General features: G+C 41.4%; 1 protein-coding gene across 6 annotated transcripts in view; it reads left to right on the top strand.

The window, feature by feature from the left end:
- Nucleotides 1-27,218, top strand: part of znf423 (zinc finger protein 423) — a 171,588-nt gene that overhangs the window by 15,089 nt on the left and 129,281 nt on the right. For 3 of the 6 annotated variants that reach the window (XM_023955979.1, XM_023955976.1, XM_023955982.1), the window contains exons 2-3: nucleotides 7,668-7,730; nucleotides 22,796-22,990. In XM_023955979.1, the coding sequence (XP_023811747.1) occupies nucleotides 7,668-7,730; nucleotides 22,796-22,990 (258 nt within the window). The remainder of the gene's footprint in view (nucleotides 1-7,667; nucleotides 7,731-22,795; nucleotides 22,991-27,218) is intronic. The other 3 variants (XM_023955978.1, XM_023955981.1, XM_023955980.1) reach the window with 3 other exon arrangements.

Raw genomic sequence — 27,218 nt, 5'->3', positions numbered from 1 at the left:
AATCACGCACAATTTTGTAAGATTTAAGATAAACAAGGTAAAATACATGTTAACTCCACGCATGGATCACGAAAGACTGAAATGGAAAATGAGCAAAATAGAAATGTGTGACCAACCTTTAAACAGATATAATGCTGGAAAATGTGTCTGAACTCAAACTCTTTGAAACTGAACTACACTAACAAACACAGTTATTGAAGCTGCTTTCCATCTGATGCTGGCATGAACGCTTTGCTTTGTTGTCAACTTATTGGGGAGGAAACACTTACATTTATCATTTCTTTCTCCAAAAAATAAAAACAATTTAGAAGCTGACTTTAAACTCATCTCAGGATGACTTTGTGTGATTTTTAAAGTTCTTTTAGTGAAAAATATTTCACATAAACAAAAAACAAAACACAATTCAAAGGAAACAATGAAGATACAATATGTTTATATGAAGGCTTTTATAAAAATGGCTCACAGAGCTCACTGAGGATTGTTTTTCTTTTCCCTAGGCTCTGTTTAAAAGACTGAAAATATTCCTCGCGTTGCCTTCAGGAAAACAGTTTTTGTTTGTTTATATCAGTTTATTTGGATTTAAGACTTAATGATATTTACTGCAGTTAAGGATGACTTTCCATCGCCACTGATGCTGAAAGGTTTTAGAAAATCAGCAATATAGGTGGAGTAAATATATAACAAAACAATAATCAGTCTGAAATGAGAATAGAGGCCAAATAAAGGACAAAGCAGAATAATTTTTGGTGCCTTTCCTCACTAGTGCACCTGTGCTGTTCAGATAAATATGCATCTTAGACTGAAGGCCTACCTGAGCAGAGGCCTACCTGGAGAGCAGAGACATGCCCAAACCTGCGGACGATTCTCCCATCTTTTATTTAACGAGGGACTCCTGAGGTGGGAAGTTTCTGCTCAGAAGAGGAAGAGTTTGATGAGAGAGGAAGGATGAAGAGAGTGATGGAGAGGGCGCTGAAGCTTGTCCGCCAGGCTTTTGTGTGCTTGTTGTTCTTTCTCTCTGCCATCCATCTAAACCCTCTGCTAACTCTGTCCCTCTGCACGTGCACGCTCTGGCAGCCCACGCACACACATGCAAGGCTCCCAAACCGCTGCCCGTTTCTGGCCAGTGGCTCAGAGTTTGGATGTGCGTCTGTTTTAAGGCTGTTTTGTGCAGAAAGCAGGCAGGCAGAAAGAGCAGTTTCACTGCTGATAAAAGTATTTGGTTAATCAGCTTCTGTCCCTGTCCCTCGACTCCCAGTGTTTGTGGATGTGTGTGTTTGACATTGGCTATTGAAGTTTGATGGGGGGGGGCATTGTCCCTGGGGGAGGCCAAGCTGGGAATGTAGATTGGCATCAGCTCCAGGCCAACGTCCTCGCTCCAGAGGGACAGGAGGGCCGGCCAATCAGAGTCCTCCTGGATTTGCAGGCAGGAAGCTGGATGTGTATGTGTGTGTGTGTGTTTGTGTGTGTGTGTGTGTGTGTGTGTGTGGGGGGGCAATCAGAGGAGGCATGAAAAAAAAATAGAAAGAGACAGACGGATAAAGAGGGAGAGAGTCAGATGACAATTACCCTCCTGACTTCTGTCCAGCACTAGTTGTCAATCAGCTTGTCCCGCTGAGAGAAAAACTCATTTGTCATTGGCTGTCACGCCCCATGCCCCGCCTCCTTAAGCTGACTGGCCAGTGTGCGATAGGCCAGGCTGACCTGTCCGTCACAGAGATGTGGGAGCTCCGCGGCCTGCGCTGCTCTGGGAATAAATGGCCCTGATACTGTGTGTGCATGCAGCAGTTGTTTAGGAGGAAGAAGACAAAGGATTTTTTTTCTCTGAGCTTTGATGCACGGAGAGACAGACAAAGATGGATAGATGTAGAGAAAGGAAGGAAAAGAGAGAAACAGAAGAAGTATGGAGCATTAGAAAGGTTCGAGGAGGTAGAGAGACATTAAGAAAGATGGCAGCAGGAACATTTAGGATCCACTTTGATGAAAATTGCATTTTTTGGGTGGTCTTAATATGTTCAGCTGGCGTTTAGTTCCAGTCAGCTCTGCATCTGCAGGAGCTGACTGGAACGTTGGTCCGCCAGCTGAAGCTCGACTCAAACTGAGACGCGAAAAGAACAATGATTGGAGCATAACAGTAAATCTTCTGCAGGGTGGAGGTGATGTGGTGATCCGGCTAAAGAATAGTTTAAACTTTTATGACAGAAAAAGTACTGAAGGGAATGAGAAGAGTGGATTTTGATCACTTTTTAGGCACCTTTATAAAAATTCTCAGATTTCCTGAAAAACAATCCCTAAAACCGTGGATGATCAAACAATCATACAAACATCAAATTCTAACAAGAGACACAGGAATTCACTCAGATATACCTCATTCTGTCTTGGAAAAGTTCTTCAATGAGCAAAATGTCTGATGTTTTTGTCTCCAGATTTTGCCACAGAGCTTCACTTTGAGTTCAGAAGGGAGGCAGAAACCTCCGTTGTCGTTCAGGTTGTGCAGCAGTCGTGCTGAAAGACTTCTCAAGTTCTCTTTAGCTGAGGACTTCAGGGCAGCAGAAGCCGAGTTCAACCTTATGCCAAATCAGAAACAAACATCTACTGTCAGAGTTTCAGCTCCACTAACGGTGGGGTTGCGGTTGATCTTCGTGGGGCTTTAGTAAGCCCCAGAAAGTGCAAAGTTTGGGACTTAAAGGGTGTCTTTTATTTACTAGCTCACCCGAATGGGATGCTTCAACAAAGCGAGTGCAGCCTTATGTCGCCAAGTTTGTATAAAATCCCTTCTTAAATGGAGACAAACATGTTTTTGGGTGGTAACACGGATCACAGGCGCTGAGTCTTGTGCGTTCTGATGCTCGTAGGACCCCAATGGCATACCCTTTGTGTCGCACACTTTCACACGTGTAACACGCTCGAGGGCTTCATGTTTCTTCGTGGTTCTGCGTTGATGTTGGTAGAAGACTGTCTGATCTTCACCTCTGCTGCCTCAGTCATTATTTTTTTTTTAAATTGAGAATAAAGCAGCTCAAATGAGAGAATTACTGATAAAAACTACACAAACAAGAATTAGGACCAATCAGCCTTGCTTTGGCATTTCTTTTAAAGGATAAAATGTGACCTGAGCTCCTGCTGATGCAGCATCCTCTCGTTTTTAGTTGAAGGCACAAAAAAAGAAAAATATAGGTGAGTTTAATTTTCCTAATTTTTTGGCGCTTTTTTGTTATTTTTGTAAAAAACAAAAAAACAAAAAGAGGCAGAGTTCCTTCTGCTGTGTTCTGATTCTCAAAAATGTTTGGAACTGTGGAAGTCTCTTGTCAAAAATCTCTCTCTTTTTTTTCACAATTCAATTGTGATCTGATATTAAAGGATCCTTGCTAAGAATAAATCTGTAGAGTTTCAAAATATTTTTGGAATTGGAATCACCTGTCATTGATTATTGGTGGTTTGGAGACTTTTTTTTTAATCTTTGTGTGCATTATTTTTCCTTTTTGTTGGTGTCAGGAGGCTCTGTAGGTGTGTATTATCCTGAGGTATGCCAAATGGATCAATAAAGTTTGATTTGATCTATTTAACACTATGGTCACATATCCCAAAATGCCACAGTGTGGGGACCTAAATGCAAGTTTTTCTGCAAATTTGGCAGGTGGCTGCGCAGCGACATTTGTAGTTGGAAGGAGGAAGTCGCATTTTAAATGCCGTGCGGCGGCCGTGGAGGTTTTAAGAAAAAGTTAAAAATGATTTTTGACCTCGGCCATTGGCCGCCTGGGCACATTTCGAGGTCGCACGGAGGTAGTCCAGTGACAGGTGGGATGCAGGAAGGCAGCAGCGCAATCATTGAATGATAGGAGGGTCTCCAAGATCCTTAAAATCTTCTAAAGATTGGCCGATTTCAGACTGCCACCCTCCTGCCCTGCTGCCGTCCCACTGCCACCGTCCGATTTCTGACAATCGGACGGTGGCAGGGCGGGCACGATGACCAGACATCAGTCTCACGATCCCAGCCACATAAAAATGAGGAGACGGTATTGATGCTGCACAAAACTCAACATGGCGTTGATGACAACACAGTGACTCTGAGACCTGCGTCTTGACGAATTGCGGTTGATGTTGAGAAGAATGTGAAGAAGACAGAACATTGTGCTTGCTGCACTACTTGCAATAGAAGAGCAACGCTCACAATCAGGACAAAGAAGAAAAGGTTATATACCCCCTGGCGGCTGGTGGCCAGTGGCACTTGATGTGAACGTCCGCCGTCCGGAGACATTTACACATTGCTCAATCAGGGCTGCTGCCGGCCAGCGATCCGTCTGCCATCACCCTATGGCCGCCCGATTTTTTAATGTCTGACATTCATGACCAAAAAAAATGAGGCGCCGGCAGCTAATCTTGTAGATTCTGAGTCGAATAGTAAGGATATATCTAACTTTACTGTAAAGGAGCTATTTTTTTTAGAAATAATGTGGTCATTTTTAGGAGTTTATGTCCAGAACTACAGAACTAATGCCTTTAGCTTCTAGATCCTTCGAAATGTTGACACTACCTGCTTTAAAGAGACCAGAATCCAAAATGAAACATCACGTTTATGGTTGATTGTTTAATGTAAATATTTTCGAATGTATTGTATTAGTGTAATTCCTTTTCCCAGTTCTTTATTAGTCTGTTTACTTTGTTGTGCACCTCGCTTAAAACTCTTCTCGCTGAAGTTGCAGTTCGAAGAATTCTGGTCTAGTTTCGTGAAGAATCAACCAATTTTAATTTTTTTGTCCCAATTTCCGCCTTTCTTTGTTGAGACTGTGAAAGGAAATGAGATTCTGGTGAAAAAGCAGCTGGAAAAGCGCACACTTGTGAAAATACATGTTAATTGGAAGGCTGCTTTCCACCTCACTTCCTTCCCCTCACATACTGATGACCACATGCAGATTTCTAAGTGCTTACTTTTTCCTAACGATGCACACCGAGCACGCTCAGTTAAACCGAGCTGCAGACTCCTTCCTCTCCTGCCTATCCTGTAAGAACGCCTGCCTTCCTTATACATACTCATGCACCCCCAGCACAGACCCCCCGGTGTGCGCAGAGTTCACAGTAAAGGCGTTTGCGTCTCTGAGGGGAGGATACGGGAGTCTAAATAAAGCTGTGTGTGCTTGACTAATGAAACGCACCGTATCCCCCGCGGTCTTATCAGGAAAAACGGCTTTTATCAGAGGCTGCCTCCTCGCTACGTTCAGGACTTTCCAGCATCAAAAACAACGACCTCAAGAGTATACTTTTGTTTCTTAATCATAATTCCTGCATTTGTTTGTTAAGGGAATCCTGCAAGTAGTACAGACGCCACTTGTTGGAACAAAACTCCTTGTTCTCACAAATCAAAGGTGGCTTTGCTTGTTTTAGTTCAGAAAATAATGCATCATCATTTTTCAGATTTACCTGAGTTGTTTTCTTTATTTCAATGTTTTTTTTATACAACTTTGCTCAAACTTTCAAGGTTGATGTCTTTTATTTAAAAACACTCATTGAAAAAAATATTTTACCATCTGGATTATGTTTTGTCACATCAAAGCAGGCCCACATAATGCCACTACCTCTGCCGTACATCACAGTATTGGTTTGGGGTTTTCCTAAGATATTTACCACCTGAAAACTGTGACCTGCCCTTCCCTTTCTGCTCAGCTCTTTAGCTCAGTGGTGTCTAACCCCCCCGGGCCGTGGATCGGTACCAGAGGAACAGTTGGTACCAGGTTGCAGAGAAAAAAAAAGACAACCTACAATATTTCAGTTTTATTTATAATCTGATTCTAAAGTCCTGTAAGCAAGAGTTTTATTTTATTTTTTTTTGCTGCGACATGAAAATGTTTGGATCTTTAGCGTTTTATAAAACAGATTGAAGTTATTTTGAATTGCTTTTTGCATTTATTTAGGAGGTTTTGTGTTCACCTGAACATTATCTGGAAGACTCACATCACCACTTTGTTTGCCTTTGAGAGGAAAACTTGGCTAATTTAGAACTTCTTGTTTTGGTTTGGAGTCCAGACTGGAACCGGTGTCAGAATGGGGGGGGGGGGGGGGGGTCTGCTGAGGGAAGGACGGAGGGAGGGGGGGTGTTTGAAGGATCAAATGCAGAGGTGTGTTGGTGAGAAGTGCATGCTGGGGAGGGGATGAACAGGAAATCCCATTGTGTGGTGGCTCCGGCCATTTCCTGTTTGTGTGCCAGCTGCACTTCCCTCCTTCCTGTTGTACCCAGGAAGTCGGTGTCACATTCCCGCTCTGATCCGCAGCTCATGGTCTTCCTCAGGACCTGCTCCTGTTCTACAGCGCCTTTTAAGTGCAGATGTGGCAGACGATGTTCCACAGCAGACTGCTTGAAATAACTAATATAGATGTCAAGGTTTGCAGAAAATGCTGGAGGCAGGAATCCAAAGTGGAACAGAACAGCAGCTGAGACTTTTATTACTGCGAGAGCCTGGAAGGAAGCAGCCTTTAGATTATTTTCATAGAAGACTCAGTCTGATAGTCAAAGAAGAAGCATGATGTTGAATTTCCAGTGGAACTGTGAGCGTGGTGTTGGTGAAAGGCGATGCAGTTTAACTCTTTTCATGGAACATACATATGTAAACATAGGCGTTAAATCCTTCAGCACCTAAACAGTTGCTTTTCAGATTTGATTTACTCCTCAAAGGCTTTCAATGAAAATGTTAAAAAAGTAAAAAAAAAAACAAGGTTGTGTAAATGTACAGTGGTTTAAGTTGTGCAATCATAATATTAGCTTTCATTTTTAAAACTGCAAATCAGTGGTGTCCACACCTTTTGCCATGAGGTGTGATTGCCAACCATTCGGCTTGACGTTCTTTGAATTATCACAGCCTACAGCAGTCAAGGACTGCAGGACCATATTTTTTTGCAACGATGGAAAAAAATTCTAAAAGGAACAAAAGGCCCTAAGAAGACCTCAAAAGAAAGAAATGAGGCCAAACAGACATGACCAGTGTATAGCAGAACAGAATTGACACAACCGCATAAACGTCTGTATTGTTTCTGCTTTGTTTCATTATCATTGCATTTCTTCTTTCTTACGGCGTCTTTGAGTGAAAATTTGACCCCCGCCATGTGCATGAAAAGTCACCAAAATGTGCCACACACCTGACAAACCAAAACACACGTTTTGAAAGGGTGGGCGTGGTTCGCAAACAACCTCCGTTGCTAAGTAAATCCAAAAGTCTACTTTTGCAGATTCTTTTGAAACTTGCGTCGATCTGTTCGTTATCCCCAGGCAACCAAACGGAATAATGGTTGCTATGGAGATAAAACCAACAGTAAAGCTGCCATTTTGAAAAATTTACATCGACTTATCCCATGTAGCTCTTAGCAGTATTAGCATCTTAAGCAATTGGTTTTTCTGAGTCAGTTGATGAAGCTGATTGCAAAACTTTCAAACAAAGCTTTTTTACTTTTTTACTTTTTCTCCAACATCTTTTGACAACATACCTTTGTTGTTTAAGAAGGAAAAGTTCCTGGAAAACAAATCTCGGAAATGATTTATTATCAGATCCTCCAGTTGAGCAGGTTGTTTTGCATAATCCTCTGGTAAGAAATGCAGAAAGGAGGGAGAGTTTTTGTCTCTGTGGAAAAGAAAAACGTAACCCACCCTCCATAAAGTTATCTTCCTGTCGTTTTCTCCTCAGCGGTTGAAGAAGGAGAGTCCTCGGAAGGTGGAGGGACCTGGGACGAGTCGGTTGTCCAGACAGGTTAGTGTCCAGACTCTGTTCCTAAAAGGAGAAAGTGAAACCGTCTGTGGTATCAGATCCCTGGACTCAGAGTTCAGGGGACAGCATGGAGGGACAGGGAGGCTTAATGAACAGGGTCTGAGGTGGGTAAATTGGTTTGAGACAGGAAGACAAGAGGGAAAGGAGATTTTTATAGAGGGAACGATGGAGAACAGAACAGAGCAGAGGGTCTCCAGAGTCCCACCCATTGGACAGACATGTTGGGAGGGATTTGTGCGGTTTTCAGCTCTCTGTGGTCCTCGGATGTCCTGGGAGGAAGTGGAAGAGATGGCAGAGCTGTTCTCTTCTTTTCTGGGATTCTTGTGTCTCGTTGTGGTTTCTCAAAACCACTTTCTCCATCATGGAGCCCCGTCCCTCCATCTTCTCAGCTGTTTCCAAGTTTCAAATGGTCGCCCATTTTCCTCAAAGCAAAAACACATCAAATGCTCTCTGAGGTTGAAGATTCAGATGAATGAAAACAGAACAATTGCAGTCGTCCAAATATGCTTTGATGGATTCCAGTTTCTTATTACGAAGGAAAGCAAAGTCTGAGAGACCACTAAACTGGAAATGTTTTTCATGACACACGAGAACTACTTATTTAGAAATGCAATCAGCCTCAAGTTCTGATTTCTAAATATTTTGCTGATGGGGAGCTTTGTGAGAACTTTTGTAGTTCAACAACACATCTTCAGCTGCTGTTATGAATCATAAATAAACTCCTTGTTATTGTAGAAGCTGATTAGATGAATGTGGACTAACTGGGACATTATGGAGCAGCTGAATAATTCCCAGGATCCATCAGCTGCATGTAGATCTGCATGTAGCTTCAGCCGCCATGCTGGATGCACGTCAACTTCAGAAAGACGTCCCAAACCAGAGCAGACTGACAGGGACATTACCAATCTATTGTTTATTCAGATGTTACATAAAGTTATATACAATTAAAATATTTCATGGAGGTTCTTCTAGATTTCTGCATGGACAGATGATGGGTCTCCTTGTGGTTCTCTGGAGTTCCAAAGCTGCAGAAATGCCTTTGTATGCCTTTCACACTATGAGTCTCTCATCTGTTCTTGACCTTTGGTAGAAATATCTTGATGTGTTTCCTTTTTAGACGGCTTCAGTTCATACCAAGAGAAACTGAACTCAGTTGTTCCAAAGTTTTGGTTATTAGCATTTTGTGATTTAACATAAGAGCCATTACACTGGAAAACCTTCCTTGTCAAAACAAGTTGAAATGTTTTCTGTTGTTATAAGTGAAAAACAAAACCTTAAAAAAAATGGTCTTGGCAAGATTTCTTAAAATAAGTTATGATGTCCATGCCCTTTCAACCCATAAGAACCCACCTTGACATCAGTGTAACAGCAAAACATCAGTAATGTGTTATGTGGCCCTCTTGGTTGATGGTATATCACCTATAATTTTCCCTATAAATGGATGTGGGTTCTTACGAGTTAAGACATATCAAATTACTATAAACACTCATGTTTCGGTGTATTACTCTTAAAAATGGAAATATTATGCCTTAAAATTGCTCAAAAAAGAGTTTTATGTGTTTAAAGTCAGTATTTCTATGCACCTTTCCCTCATAACGTGCTATTTTAAGCACATCAACAGTCCGTCTATTCTTATTTCTAGAGCATAAATATCTTAAAATAAGACTAGAATGACACATTTTAAGATAAGTTTGTCTTTCTGAAGCAAGAATGTAAAAAAAACTGTAAAATAACAATAAACTTGATTTATTAGAGTTAAAATAAAATGTTTTTAAGGTCAAACGACTCAACAAGATGTTTTACAACTTATTGTATTTAAACAAGTCTTACCAATAATTAAGATATTTAAAAAGGGCAGCTGTGGTGCAGAGGTAGCGTGTTCGACCTCTAATTGGAAAATCCCAGGTTTGGCGCCTGCACACTGAAGCCCACATTAGACAGCGAAGTGTGTGAATGTGTGTGTGCATGGGTGAATCAGACTGTGACTTTAAAGCGCTTTGGGCCTTAAAGCCAAGTGGAAAAGAGCATACGCCATTTCACGTTCATTTTATTCCTTAAGATTTCTTTGTATATCTGGAAATGACTTGTGTTTTCTGAAACGTTTTTTTCTTTTTTACGGAAACTAGAAAAAGTAGGAACTATTGGACATCGCTGATTGGAGGATGACGTTTGTCCATCACTTCAACTGAGATTAACGAGCATGAAAAGCTTTTAGACATGATCCGTACTAACCATAAAACCTTTAGAAGGAAATGAAGACGCATTTGAAAAAAGCTCAAAGGTTATTCAATCAACGATGTCCTATAGAACCCACATTTTCCCTTTTTTTTATTATGTTTCCTTTTTTAACTCATCATTACTGTGTAGTCAGAAGTGGGGCTGTCGTTGGGTCTCCCTGTGCCGGACCCTAGCCCGGATGGAATACAAGTTTGTGTAAGGAAGGGCATACAGTGTTCAAATCTCTGCCAAAGCAAATGTGCAACGCAGTGAAAGCTGATTCGCTGAGGGATATGTAGAAAGGTGAACAACAATATTTTCATTTCTGGAAAATACTTTTCTTTTCTGAAACGCTGGATTTTTGCTATGTTTCAGTTTTTTTTATTTGTGTTTTGGTTTCTGGAAGTTTGTTTTGATTTCTAACATATAATATTTTTTTTTCTTATTTGTTTTTTTTAATTATCATTATGATCTTTTCGATGGGAGCCGGTTTAGCTCGTGCTGGTTTGCGGTGCCTTCCGTCCGTGAAACCCAGGTTCAACTCCGGGCTGCTCCCTGTCTGTTCCCTTCTCTACTTCTATGCCGGTCCCAAGCCCGGTTGCTTTGAGAGGGTTGCGTCAGGAATGGCATCCGGGGTAAAACATTGCCAAGTTTACCATGCGACTCATCCGCTGTGGCGACCCCTGATGGGAAAAGCCGAAAGAGAAACAACATTATGATCTTTTCAATGCTTTTGTGTCGAGTGATTTGTTGATGTGAAATGCACTTCAGGGCCACCGTAGTTTTTTACAATTTTAGTCATCAGGAATTGTTTGCAGTCAAGCTTTTTCTTTGTAAAAAGATTTTTTATTTAATTTTTTTTGTTAATTTGAGCTTTTTTACACAAAAATGCATGGTTTTTCCTTTCTAGAAAACATTTTTTTCACTTTATAATTAAAATTATTCAAATCTTCGGTTTTGCGTTTATGCTGTTTTGTGTTTTTCATTAGTCTGATTTACATGTCTTTGATTGTTTGAATCATTTAAATGTGAAAAGTATCTCAAACAAATCAATCAAGCAGGGGGTAAATACTTTCCCTACAGTGCTGTAGATTTTTTTCACTCTTGGCATTAAAATTTTTTTCCTGTTTTGGATGAAAATTAACATGAAAATCAGCTCCACAATCAGCGGCGTGGGATCAGTTTCACACTGGCTTTGAGATCAGGAAGACTGTCTGTTGCTCGTTGTCACGATCCCGCCGTGTTTCAGCAGCGATGAACACATTTTCTGGAAGGTGGCAGTAAAAGTGTTGGTGTTAGTCAGCTGCAGACAGTTTTTCTGCTCCTCTTTGGAGCCTATCAGAGAGGAGTTAAACACTTCCTCTGACTGCAGCCCAGCAGGGAAATGGGATACTGCTGAATGTGGTAAATATGCAGTTATCTCTCGGCCTGTCTCTCGTTCAGCTCAGCAGGGACGGGAGGGAAGGAAAGTATGACCCCTGGGGTGTCTATGACGTGCTCAACCCCCCCTCTCCACACCCTGCCTTCCTTCAAACCTGCGCTAACTCCCCTCCGGTGGCTGCCGTGCAGAATCTGTATGTGTTCAGGGGGGTGCTGACTGAGGTCCTGGGTGGCTCAGCAGAACTGCTGTGTGTGTCAGTTCCTGCAGGAAGCTGGAGTCCCATGATGCACTTGTGCACACACACACAATCACACACACCTATCCGAGAGTCTTCCTCCCGTGAAAACACGCCGTCCCGTATTCCCTTACTCAGCCGCTCTTTTCACTTTACTGTCTGCTCCCTGTCCCAGCATCCTTTTCTCTGCTTCACTGACTGTTTCTCACTCTGCCTGCCCTCCTTTCTTGGTTTGGTAGCTATCGCTGTCCGTGATCGCCCGCACTGTAATTTCTTTTCTGTTTATCATATGGGATTGAGAGGAGGAGCAGGGGGGTGAGCACTGCTGCCTATTCCCCCGATGAAGAGGGGAAAAAAAGCCATTGTTTCTGCTCTCTCTGGGAATTTGTGTTGACAAGGATGCAGAGTGAGAGAATGGATGGATATAAATCCTTCTTGTTTTCCTTCTTTTCTCTGGAAAACGTGTGCTGTTTGTCGGAAAAAAGCATTTTTCCCAGTGCTGCTCTGGCTGAAAGCACCCCAACTTCCCCATGCTGCCCCTCAAAGCACCACGAGGGCTCTACAAAGCCATCGAGTAATCTCAGGAAATCCTTCTCTCTGTGTACAGCCATGTTCCTCTCGGTTTTGTCTTCTGCAGACTCTCACAGACACCCTTGCTGTTTGAACAGTTCATGCAGACGCTCAGTGAGTCATCATGGAAAAGGTTTGTCAGGTCCCCAGGCTGAAACTGAGACCTGCTGGATTCTTGTTATTCACACTGTGTGTGCAGGCTTGTTTTCAATGACCATTTTCTGGATTAATGACCAACCTTGTTGAGATCAGGAGTCATAACAAGGACACAGATTGATCCTAATAAGAAAAACCTTCATGTTTTTGTTGTGCTTTGGCTTGAGTTGGTGTACTGTCCATTGAGGACAGGTGTGCAGATGTGTATGTGATTACTGGCTAAGAATGTGGCCTTGGTGTCTCATTGGGTTCTAAATAGGTTTCTGAAAATAGCCCATGGATGTTTATCAGACCCGGGAGATCAGGATGAGCAACAAAGACCCAAATCTGAAGAAGTAATATCATTTTTTGTGGACTTTTTTGGCACACATTTAATCAACTTGAACCTTTACAGTTGTTTATTGTAAGGGGTGTAAGGCTCTTACTCATCATCATGATGCAAACGGTATTCCTTAAAAGTTGAAACGGATGCTCTTGTTGGTTATTTCAAACACGAAAGAACATTTTATTAAATTATTTGACACACCACACACGATCATAGACAAGAGAGGGTGAAGCATGGTCCCATAAACATTTCAATGGAAGGAAATGATAGAAATCAACTCTAAGAAGATTCCCTTTGGTCCTTAAAGTCCTGGAATCTAATATAATCTGTATGTTTTGACATTCCAAGGTGTAAAATTTACTGTAAGTGAAAATGAAAAAATGTTGCTGCCATAAATCATGTGAGTTTTAGAAGACCATTGACTGCATGAGAACTGGACTGAGTGACACCTCCCCCCCTGGTGTTCAAAACAGGAAGTCCCCGCTGGTTCGGAGAGCATTCATGATATTTTTTCTGTAGTGCAAGTTTATAAACTGGCCAATCAAAAGCCTCAATAAAAGTGGGTGGTCTCAAGTGGAGGGTTGGAAACGTTTAAACATGCAGACCGTTGAAGCTTTTGGGTTCCCTCAGTCCTTCTGACTGGAGGTGATGGACTCTCCATGTTAAGCAGAGCAACAGTTGCTTCTGTGAGATGATTGCCGGGTTGCTTCCTGGGAGGGAGTGCTTAGCTGGTAAAGAGGTTCTCACTCTGATTACGCTTCATTAAAGCTCTGATTAGGAACACCTGGCTGCTGCTCTTAATTCCTGTAGAAGCTGCGCGGCGGCGGTTTCTCGGGCGGTTATGTTAAATCTAAACTGTCACGGTGACTCTTTGGTCACGTTAATTCACACTGAAAGAGGCTAAACTTTACATTTACATGTCTTTGCCTGTGAGAATGTAAAGATTACCGGTTACGTCTGCTCTCCTCCTTTCACCAGGATTTTTGTACATTGGGCAGAGGTGAGAAAAACAGTTCACTGCCCCCCTTTCCTCTCTCTTTTCCTCTATCCTTCTCCCACTGCCACCCTCTGGAGGTCCATAATGTAGTTTTAATTTCCCCAAGGCTGTCGCAGGAAAACAGTTCTCGTGATTGTGTGTGAACTCTTATTGTCTGCCTGCAACAGTGCTGGCTGCTTTGTGTTTGTCTGCTTCACACCAGCTAAGCTGTTTTGTTTCGTGCCGATTCCTTTCACCTAAACCCTGAAAGAGGTCAGACGCGTTTGAGATTTTCCGCTGATCCGTGTGTCGTTGTGCTTCTGAGGAGGCTTCCTCTGGTCCTGCGGCTCTTTCATCATCTGTTTCCATACGTCGGTGTTGGGTGCTACTCTTCTTCGCCGCGGCACATCCCGGGGGGGGGAGTAGTGTGTCGCTGTGTGTGTGCACATGTGTGTGTGCTCTGTAGCTCAGCAGATCTCCTCCCAGGAGGCGAAAGACCTTCCATTGTGAAGAAACACATGGGGTGGAGGGAGGCAGGAGGCGGCTGCAGGTTCATGGGGGCAGTTGAGAAGTGCTCCTTTTGGCACACTCGCAGAAACACACACCTGAGCCCCCCCCCTGCGCGGGGGCGAGGGACCGTTGGGGGTGGTGGTGGTGGGGTGATTCTCCTGAGACCCCCAGAGCGGGCCTGAGCGGTTGTGTCCAGCTGCACCTGTTCAGCCTGAATGTGGGTCTGAGCACATGTGAGTGTGCTCTCGGCACGGATTTGAAGCTTTTGAAAGCTGCATCCGAAGTCCTACCTCCAGATTCAGCTTTAAGCCCGCGCCCCCCCCCCCCCCCCCCCCCTCGCCCTCTTGTTCATGTTAGACAGATGCTGGAGCACAAACTCCCTCTGAATTGCCCCATTTCGCTTCATCTGACTGTCAGGCCGCCGGTCTCACAGATACAGCCATCAGAACAGACGGCGGTCTGTCACCCTTGTGCTGTCCTATGACCCCACCCTTACATGGACGTGTTCTCCCTACCATGACAAAGGTGGATAAAGGTGGAAAGATTTCATGTAATCCATGGACACCAGTGAAGATCACAAATCATTGAAGAAAAAAGGTTCAGCACACTGTCTAGTGGGTCTAGATGACCCAACTCCCAATGGTAAAGTGCGTAGGATAGCACAAGAGTTAGAGTCAGTGCAATCTCAGAGATTCTCAAGTTTCAGCATTTGGAGAACCAGCGTGTGATCATCATTGTGAACCAGGGATTAACTAAAAAAGGCAGAGGCAAAGACTTTTTTAGAAGGAAATCGATATCTAAAATGCATCTAAAAAAGCTTGAAGTCCCACTCCGATCATGTTTTGATCTATTTTCAAAGCATCTTTCCTTTAATTCTCCATCAGCTGTCAATTATATTTGAACATTTAAGCATTTTTGAAACAATCAAGGTTCCTTTCGACCATTTTAGGCCAAAGCAGCGACCTGAGAAACTGACGTGGCCACACAAGCTGCCCATCAGTATTGCACAGTCATTGGTTTATTGCTCAAAGATCTGAAACTTGATGGATTAAAAATGCTGATGTTTGATAAATACATGCTGAGAGTTGATTTCTATGGTTCATATGTTTGTTTGTTTTTAAACTTAGGATGTGCTTTAGTCCAATCTGTGGCAGTGAAAAAGTTCCAGACTCTGAATATTCATTTTTTGAATCTTTAATTGAAGACTGAGACACTTTGAGGATAAATTGTCAGTAGAATGTCTTAAAGCTCAGTTCTTGATGGCTTTTAAAGGCTTTTTCTCTGCTTTGAACCGAGATAAACTAAAAAATTTGTTAAAATAAATGTTTGTTTTTATTCTTTTTAGTTAGATTTAAAGCAACATGCTGCATGATAGAAAGGAATTTAAGAAAAATGAAAAAACTTTTTTCAATCCATCTAATGCAGTTTTAGGTGGAATGCAGTACTCACTGCAGAGTTGGACCATGTTGTGGCTCCAGTGAATGTTCCCTCCCGCCTCAAAACGCCGTGCTGCACAGACCTGATTTTAACCTCATGCCTGGTTCAAAGCGGCGTTGAATGTCTGTTGCACAGCCAGGAGCCTGTGAGTCCCGGTGCAGCGCCGAGTGCTATGTGGAGCAAAATGAAAGCACTTTGTCAAAACTGTTGGGTTTCTAAACATTCTCCTGGAAGCTCGACATACACTCTCTGCCCCCTTTGATGCCCCTTTTTCGGCAGGAAGGCAGAGGTGTGTTTTATGTGGGGCGGCTGGCAGAGCTTCATCTCTCTGAGCAGCAGAACTTGTCCCGTACAGGCCAAAGCGCCAGCGTCTCCCTGCCAAAGCAAACAGCTGAATAACAACCTCAGGATTACAGGGTGTTATTCCCCTTAAACTCATCTGCTTCGGGGCGCTCTTTCAGCGGACTTCTTTCACCCCGCGGCAGCTCAGAACGTTTCCCAGAGTCCACTGGTGCCTCCGTTTCCCTCCCACCGGATGTGCAGACATGTTCGCTGGTCACACGGAACATGTGCGTTTGATTTCTTCAGTTTGCGTCCCGACTAGCTCAACTTGGCAACATGTCACAGCGATGAAATGAAACCAGAGCGAGCCGGCAGGAAGGAGTGTGTCTGTGCTGAGTGTGTTCGGACCCTCAGTTTGTTTTCTTATTGCAGCTCTGTGAGGTTACAGGCAACAGGCTGTAACCTCTGTCTGAGCCCCCCCCCCCTCCCCTTCCAGGATGTTTCTGGATTGTTGTCATTTAAGGCAGTAATTAGCTGAATGAACTCGTTTTAATGTGGTTAATGAGAGAAAAGCGCGCGCAATCTAATAAACACACCCATGCAGCGAGAACACACACGCGTGCGTCTCCGTGTGCGGAGCCTAACGAGTGGTGATTAGTGGGTCTCAGCCAGGCGTGGTGAGGCTCGCTAACATCATTCTGCACTGTGGACTCTGTTAATTCACTCCTCTTTATCTAATTACCCAGGCTGTGCATGAACACACACATGCACCAATGCCGTCCAAAAACACACACACATTCACACACCACCTGCATGTGTCTTTGCTGCACATATGCAAAGTGACCTTATTATTCCCGTTCTGCCCATTTCTAGATTTATTTCTGCATCTGTTGACAAACACCTCGCTGTCTTCGGGTTCATGAAGCTGCTGAGACCTGCAAACAATCCTGCTCATTATCTTCCCTCATGAGACTCGCAGGGACACATTTTCTGCACGTCGCCCGTCCAGACAGACCTGCGAGAGAGAACTACAATTAAGTACTTTATTTCTGCATTCGTGAGACTGCAACTAATGATAAAACAGAAAAGATTGCATCTGTTGTAACTTCAACAGGTGCAATAATATCACCAAAAAACGACAAACTGACTTGGACCCTCTTTTCGGCATTTATTTGCATTTAGTTTTTTTTAGGTTTAGTAGAAAATCTAGATTTTTTTAAAACGTTTGTTTTCCTTTAATTTTGTTTTCATCATAAAATTATAGTGGCCCTAATGTGTCAATCACATCAAGAAATCACTTAATAAGCATATTAAAGTTTAAAGAAGCAAAATAAATGATAATAAAAAAACATTATATTTTAGATATCAAATCAAAATTCCAGAAACAAAAATATCTTATTTCTTAAGTATTTTCCAGAAGTAAAAATGTTCAAAATAAAACAAAAGAAGAAACCAGAAAAGGTAGGTATTATGGGACATCACTGATTGGTTGATGGCGTTAAAGGAAGTTTAGCCTAAACGAAGGTTAAACAAAGAGTTTGTTGAGCAATGACTAGGGCTGCACGATATGAGGAAAACTCGCGATATGCGATATTGGTGATTAATATTGTGTTAACGATATAACTTGGGGTATATAAACAAAGAGCAAAACAACCAAAAACATCATTCCCATTTCATTGCAACAGTTTAAAAATTATACTCCAAATGACCCTCGTCGACATAGTGAGGAAACAACAACATAAAAGCTCCATCTGATTGGTCAACAAAGTGAAGGGGTTCATCTGATTGGTCAAATGCATACAGAGATTTATTTGATTCGTTAAATTTTGCAAAATATGCGTATTGCACAGCTTGATATTGCAACAACCATAAATTTGCGGTATATTGTGCAGGCCTAGCAATGACCAAACTTTAGCGTTGGCTGTGGCCGGAACCTTAAAGAAAGATGAAGATGTCGCTGTGTCAAAGAACTTCCTGTTGAAAAGGTGAATAAACATCATCATCCAATCAGTGATGTCCCATAATGTCTACATTTATTGGTGTCTTATTGAGTTTCATTTTTTAAATATTTCATCTGGATTTCTGGAAATTACTTTTGCTTTTTGAAATGTTTCTTTTTTTTTTAAATTTCTGTTGTTTTTTAATTATTTACTTTGTTTTTTTTACATTTTTGTTGCGATCTTTAATGTGCTTTTTTTGCGTTGAGCAACATTTTGATGGGATTTGCACTTCAGGGCCACCGTATGACATCCACACAAAGAACATTTCCATGACATCTTTCAGAACTGCACAATAAAGATAATATTCTAAAGTTCTAAGAACATTTCCTCTTAGCGCTCCTCATATTTCATCCTTTTTTAAAACTAAATCAGAATATTTTCCTACAATTCAGGAACCGTAGCCGAAAGACAAAAAAACTACAAACTATGCAAACAAAATTACTTCACTACTTTTGGCTTAAACACTTAAAAAATGCTAAATAAGTTAACCCTAATAACAACATTAAATGCAAATTAACCATTTTTATGAAAATTCTGTTGTGATGGGAAACTTTTTGTTTGTTAACATAGAACATACATATATCCACATGCATTTACCCCCCTATTAATTTGTTTTTGAAGACCTGAAATAAAATTAAAAATAAAATGTCAACATGAAATCTGGGTTCATATCAAATGTCACATATTCACTATGAAATGCTTGCTGTAAACCTTCAAATGTTATTGAGAATGTGTCATACTTTTGCTACTTTGTGTAAATATTTTATGTTTTTTAAGGAAATCCTGATTTTTATTTATCTAGTTTTTGGCGGTAACACAGGATAAGATGCTTGAACGTCTTTTAGTTTCTTGGTGACGCAACAACCAACCCGTGTGTGTGTTTGTGTGTGCATTGTGTGATTGTGCAGGTCTGTGACTCACAGATAATGTTTTTTCAGCAGAGCGAGCTGGTTCTTGTGTGTGCGAGCGACAACAGCTATATCTCACCGAGGTCTGGGTGTGTGTAAAAAGACAGAATGAAAGAGCTATTTGCTGGGAAGCGCTGTCATACTATTCAATCAGAATCCCGGCACACACACGCTGCTCTGCACCCTGAGCACCTGTGGGAGCTGCCTGCCTTCATTAAGGAGGCCTGCTGCAGCTTTCTGCTGGAGCGGGGTGGGGATGAGGCATCACAGGGAAGCAGAGAGGAGGTGGAAGGACTTTTAGAAGAATCAACAGAAAGATGGGAGAGAAGGAAAAAAAACAGCGAGATTCTAACTTGTGAAAAAATGTTCAGCTGCAAGTGTTCACAGCTTTTAACACTTCTGTTTCAGAGCAAAATCAATATTATTGGATGTTGCTTTTGCTGACTATAGCAAAGAGGATAAATGGTTTAGCCAAAATTCTTAAGGGTTAAAGAGACACTCAAATGAAAACAGGCTTTTTAACATGTTCTTGTGACATTTTTCTCATGATTAAGGCATGTATAAAATTACAATTAGGCTTAAAATTAAGTTTTTGGGTATTTCTTTATTCAAATCTTGATAGATCCATTCATATTTTCCTTTTCCTCGTCTGAGCTGGTATCTGGCTCTAAACTGTACGGCTGGACAGCTCCGATGTTGCTCGTCGTTTTGGTTGCACCGCTAATTTTAGGTTGGAGGTATGAGGGGCTGTAAACTAGCTGGAGAAAGTGTAAACACAAGGGATGATGGGAAGTTTTTGGCAGGCTTACACCGCTCCAATAGTCCCGCCCACAACAAAAACTAATGAACTCCTGCTGCTCTGCAGAAACTATGTCCTACAAACAAATTTAGGCTAAAAACAGCATAATCATAGTTAAAAAATCACTGGGAATCCTTTTAGAATAGATTAAAAGATGATCTAAGTGGAACTTTTAGCAACAATTTAGATGTTTGCAAGGAAAAAAAGGCATATTTTAAATTTGGAGAATCAGTGAAGGTACTGAGTCCTTAGCAACATAGCTTTTTAAAAAAAAATCTCTTTGGGACTGATCCATTTTTAAGGGGAACCTTAACGTCTCTAGGTCATAGTAAGTTTTTTCCCTCAGTTGTCAGTGTAAATGAGCAACATGTTTACATTCAACATGCACACTTAAAAAGTAAAAAGAAAAAGTAGTCCTTGAAGGGATCCCTGAGGAACACCTTTAGTTCCTCTGAGATCTGCCTGAAAAATATTTGTTAGGGTGATCTACTTTGTCAAGTTGTCATGGTAATGCTGGATCCTATCAAAGAATTCAATAAAATCACTTATTGGCTTTGTTTGCCTGAAGGTCTTAAAGCTGAATCTCATTTTCTAACCAAGAAATCTTTGCTTGGAGCTCACCTTTGAGAGTAACGATATATTAACCGTAGTAAAAATGCAGTTTTTGTGCTCCAGCACCTTCTGCTTTTAGTCCTGACCATTGAACCAAAAAATTTGGATGTGGAAGAAAAGAATGGAGGAAAAAAAAAACAGCAAAGAGGTCCAAGGTGCAGGGCATCCTCTCTTCTCTGTTGCTATGACAGCAGGTTGTGTTGGCATGCAGTACATCCGGCACGTCCCTCACCTCTGGCATCTGAAGCCTCATAAGAAACCAAAAAACCTAAATGCTTTTATTTAGAAGGAGGCATTAAAAACACAAATGCGTGTATGTGTGCGCGACCACGAGCAGCCTGCACGTGCACACGCCCACCACACCATGGGTGAACATGGGAGTGTTCTGTCAGTCAAGGGACCGCTTTCTTTCCCAGGCCAGACGGAGCTCTCACCACTGGACAGATGGCCAACAACCTCCCTCATCCATCCGTCCTCCTCTCCCTCCATCACTGTCTCCCTCCCCAGCACCTCAGTCACTCGTTCCCCACCTCCCAGCATCCCTCATTCCCAGCGTACCACTTCCATAACAACGCGTCAGTCATGCGGTTCCTCTGTGATTCTGCTTTGGTCACCTTTAAGAAACAATAATGTCATTTTTTTATGTAATTTTATGGAAAATGCATAGCTTTTGATGTTTGTCAACTTATTATTAGTTACATATTTAAGATTTAACCGTTTCAATAAGAGGAAAAGATCAATTTGTATGAAAAAACGAAGTGTGTGTGTGTATATATATATATATATATATATATATATATATATATAAAACGTATGAATATGTTATGGGAAAAAGGCACGAGAGTCAGAAATACTGCATGGGTTAAAGTCAGCTTTAAGTAGCAATAATTGTAAATAATATTATGGCTTAATAGATTAATTAGGAGCAGCTCAGACTGGATTATCTCACATTTGATTATAAAAAGGAATTTTAGGCAGAAAACTTACGGTAACATTTGTGGGTTTATTTAAATTTTTTAGATCGCAGTGTTAATTTTTCTAATTAAACACTTGTTTTTCTTTAAAAAAAGCTCCATCCTTTTATTTGCAAGATTTGTGTGATCTTAAATGTTGCAGCTCTTTGTGTCCTGTTTTGTTTCTTTGCTGGGTTTTGCGGGAAGCTGGATGGAGAGGCGGGCCTCTGGTACCTCTGGATCTCTAATGTCACAGATCTTTGCAGATCACAGCTTCTCATGTCAAACTGAGATGAGGCAAACTGCAGAAAGTCTATTGTAGAGACTACTGGTGTAACATGGAGTGACTAAATTGATTAAAACATTGTTGCACTGCAATAAATCAAATAAAATTAAGGGATATTAGAAATCTTTAAAGACCCACTTCAATGAAAATGGGGTTTCTGTGTTTTTAACGTGTCCTTGTGACTTTTGTCAGATGATGGAGGACACAGAAAGAAAATTAAGATCAAAAATTAAGTTTGAGTTTTTCAGTAGCAGATGAAAAAATGCTGTGTGCGCCACAAGCTCCCTGCTGGATGAGGGGCGGGGTTACTCTGCACCAACGGCGTGATTTCTAATGAATTCTTGCCGCTCTGCAGAAATTAGGTCCTAGAAAAAAAAAAAAAACTTTTTGATTGTGATTTAAAATGGCATAATCATAGTTAAAAGACCACTGGGAACACCTTTATCCTTAACACCAGTTAATTCTACTTAACTGAGGCTATGTCATGCTATGCTATGTACATATATTTTTAAAGCAAATAAAACGATGAAAAAAGTCATTTTTTTAAAATGAATTCTTTTTGTCAGAAAAAACACTTTTGGAAGGCCTTTTATGAAGGATGCCTCACAACGAAGACACACAACATTATCTTTCCTTAATTTTACACCACAGAGAACTGAGAAAAACCTTTTCTGGCTTTGGGCTGCTCCCTTTAAGAGGCCAGCTCCACCAGACATCCGCATCCATCCATCCCTCTCCTCTGCATCCTCCTGATTTACTCCTTCACTACATCCATGGACCTCTTCTTCGGGCCTCCTTCCTGATTCTTCTGAATTTGTCGCTATGTGGGGAAATATCGTAGGAAACTGTCATCAGGCTAATTTAAGGCTTCATTGGCTAAATCATTTTTTTTAATAGTCTTAAACTACTACTAGTTATTTAATTGTAAATGTCATTTAAAGATCCTCATCTCAAGCTTCCGCTCTGAAGCTCCTGGTGGGATTTAAAACCGAAGCTGAGTTTCTTTCTGCAAATAAAGGAGGTGGGCTCTTTCATTACGCCATCGACTCTGCTGAAATGCACATCTGGCTCATTACCTGCTGCAGGCTTTGGGTTGTCTGGGTTGTTGCAATTCTGCTCTTCCGCCCTGCTCCTGAAGGGTCTTCAGTGTCGGACCTTAAGCGTTTATAATGTGATAATAAGGTGTGAAAATGGAGACACAATGGAGCAGAGCGAATCGGGCCGACACAGTTCTCCTCTCACACTCCAGCAAAGCTCACAGGTTTCACTTCACCTGAAAGGGCCACAGCATTAATCTATAGTGTAGGGTCATGCGTCTCCGTTTTTTCACCGATCCACAAATCGGTGAAAAACGGAGACGCAGCGCATAACACCAAGCTCATGATGTGTGTTTTCCTCAGAAGTTCCTGGAAGAGAGGGGGAACCCAAAGACGGTCCGCCGACGGCCGCCGAAGACGGGGATCAGGAGGAGCACGACGAGCGCGAGCCCGACGAAGATCTGGACGACGAGTCCATCTTCACCTGCGACAACTGTCAACAGGACTTCGACTGTCTGGCCGAGCTCACCGAGCACAGGACCAACCACTGCCCGGCGGGTGAGTTTGCGTCCGAATGCGTGAGGAATGAAAGACTAAAACAAAAAAACAATCAACCACAGTCAGGCAGCCGTCAAAATCGTCTATTTAACGAGTGAATAATTAAAGAGGCTGCAGGTTTCAGATGAAACACTCGAGTTGCATCATGCAGAATCGCCTGGGTGACTTGGAACCCCCCCCAAACTGTTTCTGAACACCTATAGCTATTGGAATCAGTAATACCCATATGTTCCAGAGGGACCCTCACAAAGGCCGTTATTAGAACTGCTGTAATTAATGAAGTGGCTGAAAGGAACGCGACGGGGGCATCTGGTTCCTACAGATTAATCCAAACGCTCCCTTAACAAGCCCCACACACGCACGCACGGCGAGGCAGCTTCCACTCGATGTGTTTACTTTTGATAGAAGGATGAAGAGGTGGTGGTGGTGGGTGGGGGGGGGGGGTGCAGAGCTTTGTTTAAACTGCTAAAGATAGTGTTTTCAGAGAGCGTGTAATGTGGATGGAAAGACCCCTGGCTCAGCAGTCTCTCATTCACCCGCTGGCCTGACAGCCAGTCCCAGCGGAGTAAGCAGTGCAGGATCCAGCAGAGAGCTTATGGAGATGCGCCACATCAGGAGGAGCAACTTTTTTTTCTTTGACTGAGGCCTCTGCAGTACAGAGTACACATGCACACGGATGCGGGGAACGACGACTGTGGCTGGAAAATTGAGGCTTTTGGTCTTCACGCGTCTTCTCCTAACTCAAAATCTAACTCAGACTCAGCCGACTGGAAACAAGCCCAGGAGAGATCATGTTTCGTTTAAAGTACATCTTTCTTACATCTAAAGAGTTCATCTGAAGGTGAAAAATCATGGACTTTTGTCCAATTTACCTGGTTAAAAACTCACTCCGATCATCTTTTGATCTATTTTGAAAGAGTTCCATATGGCCTTTTAATAAGGATTATTCCGCTTTCAGCCCAATTCCAAAAAGGTATGTTGTTTTCTAGGACATAGTATCTGCAGAGCAGCAATACTTCATTAGAAATCTGCCTCTGGGTTGTGGGCGGGACTGTTTGTGCAGACTAAGCCCGCCCCCTTCTCCTCACGGGTGCTGAGAATTCTCTGTTTACGCTGAGCAGAGAGCTTGTGGACCGCCCAGTGTGTTTTTTCTACGTCACAAATACAAACTTTTTCAAACATCTGCTTCTGATTCACAACAATTTGAATGAAGAAATACTCAGAAATGTAATTTTAACTTTAATTTTCTTAATGAATTTCCTCCATTTTAGAAAAATGTTAATAACAGCAGAAACACATTTTAATCAAAGTGCTTTAGTCCTCTAGTTGAATGTAGGATTAAATATATGTTACCTTTCATGCTTAAAGACAAGTCAAACTCAATAACAGAGAAACAGGGAAAGCTTTGGCAGCATTAAAAAAAAGTTGCAACAATTTTACAAAAATAAACATTTTTGCAAAATGTTTTTGGAATAAACAGAAGCACAGAGTGCCCCAGGTATTTTTAGGTGCAAAAAAGTCTAATTTTCTACCAAACTAAGTCCGTTTGATTCAACAAAATCCACTTTCCAAGTTTTTTTTTTTACATCAGCATGTTTGGTCATGAAACAGCTGTTGTTAACTTAACAAAAAAGGGATTTTTTTTCACCTCAATTATGTAAGTTTTTACTTTAAAACAATTTTTCCCCAAAATGTGCCTATTTTCTTTAATCACACATGTATAGGATAGCTGTAAAAAAAAAGCTAAACAGTGGTAGAAAGGCTAATCCCTATAAAATGATTGATTTAAAAGGTGGCTTAAGATAATGCTAAACATGAAAATAAATGTATTTGTTAAAAATGCTCCAAGAAATGCTGAAAGGTGTAATGAACAATTGACTATACTAAATGCTTTACTTTGTGCAAATCTATAAATTCATATAAGGATAAACAACACAGCTAAAAAATGAAGTTAGCTACTGCTGATTGTATGTTTTTCCACATGTTAAATTCATTGAAAAAGCCTGAAAATATCTGAATCAAGGAAACGCATAAAAAGATTTGGATCATAATGATGACGGATGTTAAGCAGATCAGACATAAAATGTCATGTTGAAAGTTCAAATCTTTTTTCTTGGCTGAGAAAAACGTTTTTTTCACCTATCAGAAACTTGGATTGAAAACGTAAGCAGCTCATAACAAACCGTTTTACCGTACAATGATTACAGTTAGCTACTTCCAACTGAGTCAAAAGGAAAACTGCACATTATGAAGTTAACTGTGTTTCTAAAAATGACTTTCTGTGGACACATGACAGAGTTTGACCTTGATGAACCAATCCGATTCCTGTATCAGATATCAGCCTGAATATTGACGGAGTTGTTGGATGGAGTATCAGATCATGAAGCTCATCCATGCTAATGTAGCCCACATGTGGTTAAGATGGGCGTAAGTTCGCCTCGTTGTATCCGGTGTCTTGGTGAAACCACCAAAAACCAGAGCACAGCGGCGTCTCGGGTGACACGTCATCAATTAACCGGACACAGCTGCTGCAGACGTGTGACGGGAAAGTTTTGCAGCGCACGTTTCAGCGCCAGTTCACTTCTGCGGTCCTGAAGCATAAAGCCTGTGACTGAAGCAGCAACAACGTCTGCAGAGAGAAACGCTGGACGACGGCCAGAAGAAGCCCGGGATCGATAGAACGGAGGGGAAATGTGATGGCAGGACTCCGTTGGTGTCATTGTGCGGATGGGACGCACATGCGGTTCAGTCTTATGTGAAAGAATACAAAGCTTTTAAAAATACAGAAACACAACATTGTGTTGCACAACTTTGGATAAACTTTAAAACAACCATCAATGTTTGCATCCATCCGCCTTCAGGTACCCTTTTGGGATCATGGAGTTCCTGCAGCCAACCCAGCTGTTGTTGGGCAAAGGTGGTGGCTACACAATCACACACATTCACACCTAGTGGCAATTTGTAGTGTTTTTGGACTGTTGCAGGAAGCCTGAGAAAACCCATGCATGTGACGGCGGTTTCCCAGCTGGGATTCAAACCAGCACCTTCTCATTGTGAGGTCCTACATCACTGTGTGTTCAGTCACTTGTTTTTGTTTTTTTGTCAAAAACTAAAATCAAACAACTGAAGCTGTTGAGTGAAATTTGAGCATGTCCGCACCAAAAATAAGGAAATCAAGCACGTGCTTTCCTACATCAAAGTATTGGTTTGGTATCAAAGTGTGTTTTCCCTCGAAAATCACTAAAAACTAGAACAAAATTAGTTTCATTAGAGTCCAAGGAGGCAGCCTAAAATAGGAAACGAGCAGTAATCTTAGGAAGAAAATCCCTAGGAAGTAGTAAACTGATCTGTTCATGAAGCAAATAATTTTTACTTAGCAAGAACTCTTATAATAAGATATCAAAATCAAGGATAAGGAGTTCCACACAGCCGCTAAAGAAGCTAACTGTTAGACAGAATTACTTTAAATTGAATGTTATACTGCCCTATAAGTATTTTTTACTACTTACTACTGAATTTTTGTGCCTAATTGTAGTTATTATATGTAGTTATCTTGATAACAAAGACAAAAGACTGGTGTAATAAGTGGAAATGACTCATTTCGAACAAAATGTGAACAGAATGAGAAAACCATCGTAGTGAAAGTGTGCCCATCTTATTCATCCTTAAAAAATCTCCTACTAGCTCTTTTTCTTGAGATTAATCTAAATTTTTGTTTCCAGAACAGTGACTGTGAATGCCAGTCTTTGCCAACAATCATTGAACTTTAAATTAACATCCTTATAATTAAACTAGAAATTACAGAGCAATTTGAGATTTTTTGAGTCTTAAATTGAGTTTTTCTAACGTCAAGAGGAAAGAGAAAAAGGACTTTGACTCATTTCAATAATAATTTCCTCATCTCTACATCCTAGCTCTCAATAAGACAAACCTGCTGGCAAAAGCTCGGAAAAGTGTAAAGCAAAGAGAAGTTAAACATCTTTAAACAGGTCAAATATGTTGAATGTCTAAAAACAAGTTTTGAAATCTTTGCAGGGATCAAATAGTTTGCAGTAAAGACAACATTTACTGAGATTTTCTGCAGATCATTCATGTTCTCTGCTGCTTTAGTGTCTTGAAATCTATCATTTTAGATATTTTTGTTTACATTTTAACACTCACACAAAAGTGGAGGGATTTGAATATTTGTTTACAGCAATAAATAAAGTCTTTGCCACATGCAAAATCC

This window comes from Oryzias latipes, chromosome 6 (assembly GCF_002234675.1).
Source record: "Oryzias latipes chromosome 6, ASM223467v1".
Classification (NCBI taxonomy): Eukaryota; Metazoa; Chordata; class Actinopteri; order Beloniformes; family Adrianichthyidae; genus Oryzias; species Oryzias latipes.
This window is presented reverse-complemented; position numbering and strand designations above follow the sequence as displayed.